General features: G+C 41.9%; 1 protein-coding gene across 1 annotated transcript in view; it reads right to left on the minus strand.

The window, feature by feature from the left end:
* Positions 1–12,693, minus strand: part of mtcl1 (microtubule crosslinking factor 1) — a 60,448-nt gene that overhangs the window by 13,631 nt on the left and 34,124 nt on the right. Inside the window, exons 6-11 of the mRNA XM_071924334.2 lie at positions 12,251–12,397; positions 8,938–9,039; positions 7,678–7,899; positions 6,529–6,696; positions 3,771–3,938; positions 30–302 (exon numbers count right to left, since the gene is read on the minus strand). Of these exons, the coding sequence (XP_071780435.2) occupies positions 30–302; positions 3,771–3,938; positions 6,529–6,696; positions 7,678–7,899; positions 8,938–9,039; positions 12,251–12,397 (1,080 nt within the window). The remainder of the gene's footprint in view (positions 1–29; positions 303–3,770; positions 3,939–6,528; positions 6,697–7,677; positions 7,900–8,937; positions 9,040–12,250; positions 12,398–12,693) is intronic.

Consider the following 12,693-nt stretch of genomic DNA (forward strand, 5'->3'; position numbering starts at 1 on the left):
TCTCCATCTCCTCTCTCTCTCTCTCTTACCCTCTCCATCTTGTGGTGGAGCTCCCTCATGCTGCCGTCCCACTCCTGCCTCTCCCTGTCGAAGCGCTCCAGCAGCTCGGTCCTCTCGCGGCTCCACCTCTTCTCGCCGTGCTGCAGCTTCCAGCTGAGGTCCAGGGAGGCGCTGTGGCTCTCGGCCAGCAGGCGCCGGTGCTCCTCGCGCTCCTGCTTGAAGGCCCACTCCGGGTCTCCGTCCTCTCCGCCTTCGCCTCCCTGCGCCTCGCCTCTCACCTCGCCTCGCGCCTCCTCCTCCAGCTGGTAAAAAAACAGCAAAGACACGGTAATGTTGGGTTGGAGTGAGTGAGATTAATTATTAAAGTGTATACTGTAGGATCAGTGGCCAAGCAAAAGCAGTGCTCTTCGAAAACTACCAGTCAAAAGTTTGGACACACCTGATTGAACGGACGATGTTTTTCATTCTCTTAAAGCCATTTTGATCTAAAGGCTTATGCTTAAATGCTTGAAATTTGTTTTTAGACAAATATAAATAGTGAAGCTGATGCCTATGTATGAATTTCTTTCCAAAGCCTTTGCCTTTCCATCAAGGCAAAGGGCGGCTACTTTAAAGAATCTAAAATATAAGATAGTTTTGATTTGTTTAACACTTTTTTGGTCACTGCATAATTCCATTTGTGTTATTTCATAGTTTTGATGTCTTAACTATTATTCTAAAATGTGAAAAAAATAGTTAAAATAAAGAAAAATGCATGTGTCCAAACTTTTGACTGGTAGTGTACATGTAGATAATCTGGGCCAGCATGTGTGAAAAAGATTACACTTAATTTTCACATGCAAAAAGAACAAAAATACCCCCAAAAACGAAGGAGGAAAACAAGGCAACAGTAAATATGTCAAAATCCAGTCTGCAGTGTCAGAGATATCCTGTGTAATTGCGATTGTAATTGCTTGTACGCAATTACAAATACACACAGTGATAACTTGAGCGCAAATAAACGAGCAAACAAACAAACAAATGAACAGGAGAGTGATCCATATTTCTCAGCAAATTTCATTTCTCAAAAGAAACACATTAAAAAAAACTCAAGAGGACAAATGAAAATGCTTGTACGCAATTACAAATACACACAGTGATAACTTGAGCGGAGAGCGCAAATTTACATTTACAAAATTAGTATTTGTAAGAATTTGTGATCCTTGATTTCTGCAGTTGACAAGGAAGACACACAGTAGTAACTTTTGAGGGGGAATTGCACTCTCAAATTTGTATTTCACACCACGCGCTCATGTGGGGAGCCGAGAGTTCAGATGTACTGCGGAAATCTTCAAAGCTGCCGAGCGAGAGAGAGGGAATCCACTCTGGAAGCTTTTCCTTTCCTGGCAGAACAGAGCTTTGTAATCTGCAGACGGGCTTTGATCCGGCAACATAAAGGTACAAAGCAGAGTGTGCAACACCAATCTGGCTCCGGAGCTCCCATTCACAGCTGCCTTCAAAACATGAGTTTACATAATTCTCATTCACATGATTATAAATATTTGCTTAGTGTACTTTTAAAGTGGGTTTAAAAACTGTCTAATTACATACTTGAGTGGGAAATGCGTGCAGTAATAGCTGGTGACTGAATGTTAGAGCGAAGATGCGGCTCATTATAAATATAGACAGTTATTTAGGAAGCTTCACACGCTGCCAGGACCAAAAAAGAGCATGGCGAGGTTGCCTGATTTAACAAGTGAGTGTCTGACATTCAAAAATGAATGACTATTTATATCCATAAGATGAACATGCAGGTTAGGATCAAATCAAGAGTTTGTAAAAGCGTAATTATTATCACCTATGAGGAAAACTAGCTTTATTAAGTCTTGTTTTAAAAAAATAAGCACAGTGGAGCATGCAAGAACTCCACATTGCATTATCAGAGAGAACTAACTAAATTGGACTCGACAGCGGCCCTGCAGCAACATCTGCACTGTGGAAGGATATGAACCATATAAACGCTGCACAGATTAAGAGCATGAGCAGAGATGGCAAACTGAGTTGAAAAAATAATCTTCCTCCTAAACTCCTCTTAATCTGGTCCAAATGCTGTAGCTTGCTGTATATCAGATGGCGCTGAGAACGGACATTGCACAGACACTGTGAGTTTCAAATCGTACCTCAGAACATAGTGGCCAAGACACAACAGATCCAATATCCTCAAGTTGATTGTAATCTTGTTGTAAGTCTCCGTATCCTAAATGTGCTCTGCATCTCAAAAGAGAAGAGAACCTAGGCCAAATGCTGAAGCTTATATCCGACACAGCGGACAACAGATGACGCTGTTATAGGAGTCTGGTCTCTACCATGATTGTCATCTGTACCTATCAACACTCTCATCAAAACACCATAGATTCAAAATCCCCAAATTCACCGCAATCCCTCTCTGGTTTCTCCACATTGTTGTAAGTCTCCTTTCCTAAAAGTACACCACTTCTCACTACAACCTTAGTACTTAGTACCATTAAATTAGAGAGGAAAAACAGCCTTGTTTTTAGCTTCATGATAATGCATTTTTGTCTTTTTCCAGTGGGGTTTGTAAGGGTTTCACAAGTCCCTAAGGTCGGAGAATTTGAACTGAAAACATGAAAATCACCAAAACTGGAGTTACGAGGTCTTCACACGACAACAGCAACATGCTAGTTAGAATTAGGGTTAGGCCGATATATTGGTTAGCTGACATATTGGGCCGATATTGGGCTTTTATTAAATATCGTCCAGTCATGTCGTCCACCGCCGATACGATGGAGGTTCCTCCCTGACCACAGCTGCATGAAAACAGTCAGTAAAACCTGCAATTAATTTTTATTTGCTTTGCACATTTTTGTTTTTCATTTAATAATGTGCTTCATAATTAATTTTTAATTTAAAGGCTATTACTGAATAGGTGGGGCGGGTCATCCTGCCTTCAAGAGCTTCTAACACTAAAAGAATTTAATTATTCTGGGTTTCAATGGAGAGTTTTAGTGTCAGAATAGTGACAAGAATAAAATTCTGGGGAAACACTTAATATTTGTAATTTTGGGAGCATATAATGGTCAAATTTAAAGCTTTTGAATATTGCCAGAGGAATCGGCTAAGCTTCAGCACAAAAATATCGGTATCGGCCTTCAAATACTCATATCAGTTAAACCCTAGTCAGAATGTCTCTTCTTCTGCCAGTGTATTCAAACCTAGATCTTCAAAGTATTTCTACTCCAATTAAGAATGAAAGAGTGCGCTTTAATAGCTGTCTTCAGTTTAATAAGCAATGCTTAGAAGCACATCCAACAATCAGGCAAAAATGTTGATTTAATTACTTTGCACAATGATATTATATAATGCTATAATGTAGTGCCAAGCAAGCGATTCATCATTTTCCCCTAATTGGAGGATGTGTTATGTTTTTGATTTCATTGTTGGGGGAGGACTATGGATCAATCTCTGTCCATTTGTGTGTCTGTCACATGCGATATCTCAGACACCGCTGACTGGATTATGACAGAATTTGGGGAAATTATGCATCTCACTGCTGCATTCTGGCATTTTGAAAACTACACTGATTGGCCCAGGGGGGGCGCTACAATTACAGGTGACTTATTTGTTACGGATTGGCCCAGCACAGGACTGCAGCACTTGTGGCGGAGGCAACATGTTTACTGCTGTCTTGTTGCTCTCTGGGTGCACCTTTGTATTTCTAGCCCATATTGTGTCCTGTCCCTTTAAGACGGACACTGTGAAGCCATCTGTACCTGGGCGACCTGGCACTTCATCTCTGCCCACTTGACCTCCCAGGCGGCTTTGTCATTGGCGTAGGACTGCTGGAGCTGGCAGCGCCGCGCCTCCTCCTCCCTCAGCTCCCCACGAAACTCCTCCAGCAGCGTCCGCAGGGCCTGCAGCATCCGACGGTTCTCCCCAATCTGCATGGAAGGGATTCGGCAAAAACATACATTTGGAACAGGTTAATCAAGCACATACATACACACACACACACACACACACACACACACACACACACACACAGCAAGTTCATGGAGTTCTTTCCTTTCCTTTCCTCTCACTCGTATCCTCTCTCTCCATTCCTTTCTCTCTTTTGACTTGTACCTCTGAAAGAATTAATCTATAAATAAATAAATGGATGAATAGACGGAGGGTTGCACTCAAAAATCCTAAATTACTGTTGAATCGATAAATTCAACATCCCCCAGGATCCTCTCAGTAACGCAGTAATTAAAGCTTCAGCAATGATGCAAGGGAATTTTCACACTGTGCACTCAAGAGAACCTGTTAGGCAAATACAATGCTGTCTTATTTTAGCCTAATTAGGTGGCATGGTGCATGGGGGTTGCCACATAGGACAACACCACGAGTGCAGAAAATTTAGGCACAGTGAAGTAATGGAATCGGGATTATAAAGGCTTCAAGCGACATGAGCAATAAGAGTCATGGAGTCACGGCAGCCTGTGTTTCCTGAACTGCCTCCTGAAACAGTGTGGAGAGCTGTTGGCCTCTGCTGGTCCTGTGGAGAGTCTCCAGGCCTTGGCAGGAGGCGGTGAAACAAAAAAGGGCTTCTGTGTGTAAAACATCACCTACAGCTATCATTACAGCGCTGCTGGCTCTGCCGGCTTCACACGGAACAAGATATGAGCTCAAGTGCTAAGAGGGCAGAGTGAAATCAAAGCATAATCAAGAAAGAGGTGATACCCTCAAGTGAAGCATATGTAAGAAAGGCACCTGGTTTATTGCATGTTATTTTTAAAAGGGCAGATACGACCACAGTAGACCTTATTCCCACAGTGGCCCAACTTTCTCACACTCTACCTGGAACAGTAAGTAGAGCCTAGCGATGCCCTACTGTTGTGTATTAAGCTGCACATCAGATTCCCCACTGAAAAATGTGTTGGAAATGAATGGATCTCATGAATCCGTAAGAATATAGGGTCACATTCTAAGGTAGGCTAATATATTTGAGCCATTATAGCGAGCTACCGGGATCTAGCCTATAGATAGGTAGTGGCTAACTAATAAGCTAACTAACTATAGTTATTGTTCCTGAGATTGCTGCTAATTTGATACTGTTGGGTCTATCTGAAGTCCTCAGTTATGTGTCGAAGTATAGTTTTATAGCCTATGTATTCCAATCTTCTGAGTAGAGTTTCCTATCCCGAGTGTGACGTATATTCAAAATGGCCGACGTGGAAATAAGGTCACACCTGTCTGCTGCAATGGCTACTTTTTAATACCTAGTCATCGACTAGTTTGATATACATGGGGCTTAATTGTCCTGGCTCAGAAGCACTTCAACAGTATCAGACAATGTGGGTACCAGGGAATGAACCAGCCACCCTTTGATTACTAGGTGGCATCCCAACCAACCTGCTAACCTACATTCAAGTCATAACTGAGTACTTCCAATGGGACCTAATGGGAGTGTTTCTCACACAGAGCTGCTTAACTTAACATACTGTTATCTCATTCTGGCTGTAAGAATTGTCATCCGTGCTCGCTCTGCTCTGCTGTAGTAGACGATGCGCAAATACTAGGGCAAGTTTGCATTTCCCCTCTCATGCATAAAGCTTAATATAGTCTACTGGGCACGCTTGTTAAAATGGTCATGGAAAATTGCTATGGGAGTAAAGGAAAGACGTCAGATCACTGTACAAACCATTTTTATCAAGTTGTGGCAAAATCAGAACACAAGACAAATTGCAGCACTTAGGGCTGCTTAATAATGCATTAACCCCAGAATGCTTATATGCTTTCTTTATGCTCACAAACCAGAGAGGCAAAGTGGATCAGATAGAGCTGCTCAAAGTAGAACAAACCACACAGTGAATTTCCTCCTCTGAAACATTCAGCAGTCCAGACAATTAACACTGTACAGTGCAGCCGTCAGAAAACACAGATCCTATTGTCCCCGTCACATTTCACTGAGATTGCATGGTTTTGTGTGAACAATATGTATAAAACTGGTGCACTCATAATAATTACTGTCTCTATCTAGATATCTAGGTTGCAATTCTCATTTGCATACCGTGCCAAACAGCGGTAATGAATGGCTGCCAAAAACTAGTTCCCCTCAATGAGAGTAAAAAACATTTGAAAACTGCTTTAATTGGAAAATTAATGAGAAAACATTAAGAGTCATAGCTAGATGTTCAAACATATTCACCACACCTGATTTACTAACAGCAAATGTAAGGTAGCTATCATAATAGTGCTGTTGCGTAAAAAATATTTTAAATTCAATTTTGGTGACTTTGATATTTTTACTTGAATTGAAGGTTCCCTTGTTGCTTAAAAGGTAGAACAATGTAGATCAATGAAACTCATTCAAGCCCCACGATAAATATAAAAAAATGTGTCTGTCAATCTAAAAATAAGGCTAAACTAAATTCGAAAAAGTAGACTTCGGCTGTCCAAAGACCTCTGTTGGAGCTGCAGGTCTTTCCTACTGGATGATGATGATTCAGTCAAAGCCGAATGGAGGAAGTGTAAATGGCGGCGTACCTGTCTCTGATGCTGCAGTCTTTCAGGCGATGGCAGCGGCATGACAGGACCAGGGTCTGGGACTTCCCCCGGGGTTTGTGGTGTACAGAGCCGGTCTTCTCTCTCCTGCTCCCCCTCTGCCTGCTCCATTATCACCCCCAACTCTGGGATGCCCTCCAACTTCTCAAGCTGGAACAGATACAGACATTGAATGGCATATTTTAATTAATTTACGTATTCATTTTTTTTACTCGCTTATTCCTGTTCAGGGTCACGGGGACTGGAGTCTATCCCAGCATACACTGGGCAGAAGGCAGGGAAACACCCTGGACAGGTTGCCAGTCTATCCCAATTAACCCAATCCTGCAGTGCTGCATACTTCTTTGTGGGAAGTATGCACATGATTAGGTAGCCTCTCCTTCCCCTCAAAGTACTGAAGGATTAGAAGTGCTGCAAGATGAGTCACTTGTCTGCTGCCATTTGCTACCATCTTATTCCTGAAGATAGACTCAAACCTCAACGTGACGTGCCTGGGTGGCTCACTAGGCCATGGAGTATACCATGTATTCACGACATTGAGGGTTTTAAGGAACATGACCTTTATTATGTCACCCATTTTAAGGGTCTTTCTCAAAATGCATTGTTGTGTGTTCTTGTGTCCTTCATGATGTGTTTGTATGATTTACTTGCCAACCAAGGATGCATCGGATGGCGACTTGGCTAACGAGAACGAATTGGAAGCCCCAAGATTCATTGCAAGAACACGTCACATCGAACAGCACTATATAGTACAGAGATGGTTGAAACAGCTGGGAAACTGAAGATCTGTGTGTCTTAACTGATCGTGCCATGTCAAGCACACAACCCATCTCAAAATGTAAGGATGCTTCTCTGTGCTCATGTTTTTGAGAAGTTTGTTCTCTCCAAGACAACTTGGGAAGAACGTTGTCCACAAGAACATAAGTATCGACATGGCGTTCTTGGATTTAATAAACACCTTATATGTTTCACTCTCCACCATGCTATCCAATAAATAAATACCTTAAAAAAGACTGATGAGAAAGATAGGGAGAGAGAATGTGCGATCCAGTGATGAAATACCTAAAATGTGTCTTCTGTGTCCTAATCTCCAAAAAAAGATGGATTCAACGGTTCAAGTGTCTGACTCACCTCCGGGTGAGGCGTCTCGTCCCCGGCGTCGGCCCTGCGGCCGAGCCTCCAGTGCATGAGGATCCACCTGAGCTTCATGTAGAAGATGATGGTGTTGTGCCTGAAGAGCCGGACCTCCTGCTGCAGCATGGCTCTCTCCTGGATCCAGGGAGCCTCGTGGCTCTGAAGCCCCTGCAGCTCCAGACTGCCCCGCCGGGCCTCCAAACGCAAGCGCTCCTCTTCCTGTTGGGGAGAAAGTGGATAAACATTCTGTATAAAAAGTTTCATTTTAAAATGGTATACCCTAACCCTGTTTCATTGTATTTTGTGATGTGTGCCCCAGTAAATTTCTTCTGCAATTTTGGATATGCTGCTCTCTTTTTTTTTTTTTTTTTGAGTAGTCGTATTGGATTTGATGTTTTTTGGCTCCCACTGTAAGAGGAATGTTACCTGATGTTCATTGCTCAATATTTCAAAAAATACAACTGATTATATCATGAAAAATGCTACTATTATGTAAGCAAAGGATAACTAATAATGTCAATAAGACTTTTTGTGTAATTTAAAGAATAAAGATCATGACCAGGGTTTAGCTTTCATTTTAACAAAAACTATTCCCCTACATACTATTAAAATAAATACAGGCTACCTCTGTATATCAACAATATGTTGTTGGTAAGAGATCAACTTTGAAGTCATTTTTCTCAGCTTCACTGCTCAAGCTATTACTGCTCTTTGGATTTGTAGGGCAGAATAAATTGAGTTTTACTTTCATGCCAGGAATCATTTTGTCATGTTTTTCATCTTGTTGGATATCTTGAAGTGAAACTCCATATATCATGTCAAGTCGGCTTACAGGCACAAGGAGGGGTTGTGGGGATATTGCATGTAGCAGACTGCAGGCAGTACCAAGTAAATCTCAGTCAACATCTCAGTCTGCTCAAAATTCAATTATGGATACTTTAAGCATGTATAGTACATATTGCATATTGGATTGGATTGTGTGTATACTGTTTAGAATATCTTGTTTCTTACTTTGTGCATTGTGTTTGTTTGTGTGTCTTCTCTTTGATGTATTTATGTTGTACACCAACTCAGCACCGCTCTCCTAGTACATGTAAATGCACCTGGCACTTAAACTGATTTTGGATCTACTTCTAATTCATTTCTGTGTATTTTGCTATGTCTGCTGTCTAATTCTATGTTAATGAAAGCGTACAAAAGACGTGCTCATGATCTGAAGACATGTCTGACCTTGCTGTAACTGACTGTGTACTGTACCTGGGGTAGAGAACCGAGCGCCTCCCGGTCCTCCGGTGCCGCTCTCAGCCTTCGCTCATGATCCAGACGAAACTGGATGTCAGAAGCAGTCGAGTCCCGGAGCTGAACCCACAACACCACAGCACACAGTTACTTCCACAGCTCTTTGGATTATGTAAATCATCATATTGATATGTGGCTGTCGTCGTGTTTTAAGTATATAATTGAAAGTAAATCATATGAAATTTCTGTATGAGCTGGCAGATTATGTTTGTTCGCTTTTATTGGCCCTCTTCAAATTCCAGTGCAAAACAAAATTCACAGAGCGAGACTGAAAACCTACATCACAGATGAGATCTGGCCTCCTCACAAGAAGAAATCCATTACAACTCATTCTGCAAAGACTCAGGGAATGATTATGATTTAGTACTGCACTAATTATTTCTACACCCTCCAACATCAAAGCTTTTTGATCAAACCACACACACTATAATCCATGATTCACACGCTGCCTTTTCTGAATTACCAATAGTTAGTTTAGGCTTCACAGAACAGTGAATGCAGAGCTGTGGAGAGAAAAATGATACTGTCATCGTATATATTGTACATTGGAACAGTGAATGTACTTTACCGACACTGACACTGACAAAACATCATATAAAGAGTTTAGTTTCAAAAAAGTAGCCACTATTTGAAAACAGTCCCACCTACTCTTACAAAATGGCATGAAAATAAACCTCACCATTGAATATTACTGAAGTTATTAGTAATCTTGAGCCTGCTATTTACAAAATAGTGACATTTTACTGGATGTAATCATTTGTGTTTTATTAAACCTTCAGCAAGGTATGAGTTCCCAAAATTGACATATGGCGTTTTGGAAATTAACTTTTTATATCAAATTTATTTTTTGCTGAATACTGCAATTGTGATATGAATTGGATACAAGTAGATAGAGTTTTTTTCCTATTTCATTTCTTCTTCTGCAGGTCAAAAAAATGCTCACAGGGAAATGAGATGCTAATGCTTATGGTTTGAATGTAATGACAGTCTCCAACAGATTACATCTCTCGACCATCTTTCCCTCTAAAAAAAAAAAAAAGTAGGCTCTCGCAATTTGGAAATTGCAGCGGTCAATAATGCCATTTCATTTGTGTTTTTTTTTTTTCCTGTGCAGCCCTTACTGTACTCTCCAACAGTAAGTGGAGCTGCTCAGTGTGTACCGACCCAGGATCGCCTCTCTGTCTGCCCCAATGTCAAATGCAAATCACATAGGCCTACAGTACAGTGCTAATCCTGCCATATCCAAGCTGCTTTCCCATTCATTCATTTCACCTCACAGATTACATTGCGGCAGAAAGCACAGGGACAAAAAAATAAAATAAAAAAATCCATCCAAATGTGCCATAACTGTAACTGTAACAGTTATGTGCCACATCACCTCTGCCAGTATTCTGTATTATATAACAGCGGGCGATTTCTCTATGAAGACGAGCATGAGGCAGCGATCATGAATCACAGCGTCCTGCCTGTTTACTAAACAGCAGAGTCATTGATGGATTTGACAGAGATACAGTATTATCTGATGTGTGCTGCAGCTTTGTTATCACTCTAGACTTTTTGCTCGCTGTCTTTAATTTCCTCAGTGTTTGTGAGACACTTCTGTGTAAAAATGCACTCGTACATGCGCTTTGATTTGCTGAGTAAAGTCATGACAGTAGAGCCGAGAACACTGTGTGCAGACTCAGGCTGGATACGCTGTGTGCATACATAAGCAGAACGAGTCATGTCAATATAGCTGCGCGTGGCTGCTGTCTCGCGCTGTTTTAGAGGGCAACACACTGTACGTCCAACCAGCAGACTATTTTTTTTTTTTAGACCGCAGGCTAAGCTGGCTCTAGAAATTAACATAAGATCAATAGATTTACATTACAGTGCTAGAAATGGCTCGGATTTTTGCTTTGAGCATTTACTGCTCCATTTTCAGAATTAGGATACAAACAGACTAACCCCACTGGAGTTTGAAGTACTTACGAAGTCTACTTTCTGCTTATCGTTTCGAAGGAGTAAAACATCACAAAATGTCCAGTGGCAAATGGTTAGAAAAAGAATTAGAAAACAATAAGAAATCAAAAGGACTTAAAATAAACATCAGTGGCCGTGGGAGTGGATATTTAGTGTGAGAAACAAGGAAGTAGAACGAGTGAATGAAGTGAAATCTTGTTCAGCATCAAAAAGTGACTGTGGCTGGAGTGTCACTAGACATGCCGGACTGAGTGGCCTTCTCATTATAACATTTTATTTAAATTTGGTCCAAATCCAAACAGGCCAAATCTACAGTGCAGTATACTCATAAAAACACCTTATATATTTTGGAGGTGAGATGTTTTTATAAGGCCCTTGAGGTTTGTTTTCCTCTAACCTGCATAATTTGCGAGTTATTTTCAAATGCATATATATGCATGTAAATAAACTCATTATACTTCAGGAAATAAATCAGTAATAATAATGCATTTTTTCCTCCTGTTTCTATGTTTAAGTATTTTATATATGCAAGAAAATTAACTATAAAGCGTAACTACAGCCATTTTCGAACTGCACCTTATTTTCCCATTATTTTCCATCATTATTTCCGATCAATTCTAACAAAAATCTTGTGGCAGAAAGCACAGGCACTTCACTATAGAGCTCCTTGTTTTGCTTGCCTTCGTGCGCCTCTCTCCAATACAGTCCTACAGGGCAAATAGACACTCCAAAAATCAATCCCAGAAGCATCCAAAGCATGTATTTTTCAACATATTGACACTCTGTATTAAGATGTATATATTTAATTTTCAGTTTATCTATGACATGACAACTTTCACTATTTATTTTGCACTATTTTACATAGCGGCACATGTAGACGGGCAGCCACAGCCGGCGGGCAACGAGTAAACCAGAAAGAGCTTCAGCAATGACCAAAGTAGCATCAAAACTGTACGAGAAAGGCATGACATACGTCTTTTTAGTGACATGTCTCATTACAGAGCGAGTAATCAATGTGTTGAAAAAGACATGCTTTGGGTAGTTTTGGGGTTGATTTTTGGAGCGTCCATTAGCCCTATAGGACTGTATCTGTAAGCCACGCACCCAGGCAAGATGTGAGCAGCTCTATAGTGAAGCATCTCACCAGATTTTGGTGAGAATCGATTGGCATGATAGAAAATGATTGGAAAATAGGGTCCAGGTCGAAAATGGCCAAAGTTAGAAGGCCCCTGTATGGGGCCGGTGGTGGAGCCAGTGTCAACTCAGTCCCACAGGTGGAAGGGAGATGGAGGAGGGAGGAGGCACTGACCTCTGCTCTTAAAGCCAGGGGCCTGTGGTACCTAGTGAGTCCCGCGGCTCCCCTGCTCTGGGCCGGGCCCCCACCCTGGCTCTGGCTCTGGGGCTCCACGCCTCGCTCCTGTCCTAGACGCCACTCCAGCTCATCCCTCTGACCGGACTGTGAGTGACGTGGGGTGGGGTAGGGTGGGGCAGGGGGTGTGTAGAGGGTTGGTGAAAGGAGTTAGGGGGTTATGGGAGGGGTGGGGAGGGCAGGGGCGGGAGGTGAGAGTCACAAGGGTGGCAGGTGAGGGGTAGAAGGGGCATGGATGGTGGTGGTGATGATGGTGAAGTGTTGGAGGGGGGGGGGTGCGTGAGGTGGAGTGTGGACAAACAGACAGAAGACAACAAAGGGAAAGGGGGGAACGAGGAAAGAAAGCGGGCGGGAAAAAAACAAACAAAAACCAAAAAATGGGT

The sequence above is a fragment of the Centroberyx gerrardi genome, chromosome 13 (genome assembly GCF_048128805.1).
Source record: "Centroberyx gerrardi isolate f3 chromosome 13, fCenGer3.hap1.cur.20231027, whole genome shotgun sequence".
NCBI classification, from domain to species: domain Eukaryota; kingdom Metazoa; phylum Chordata; class Actinopteri; order Beryciformes; family Berycidae; genus Centroberyx; species Centroberyx gerrardi.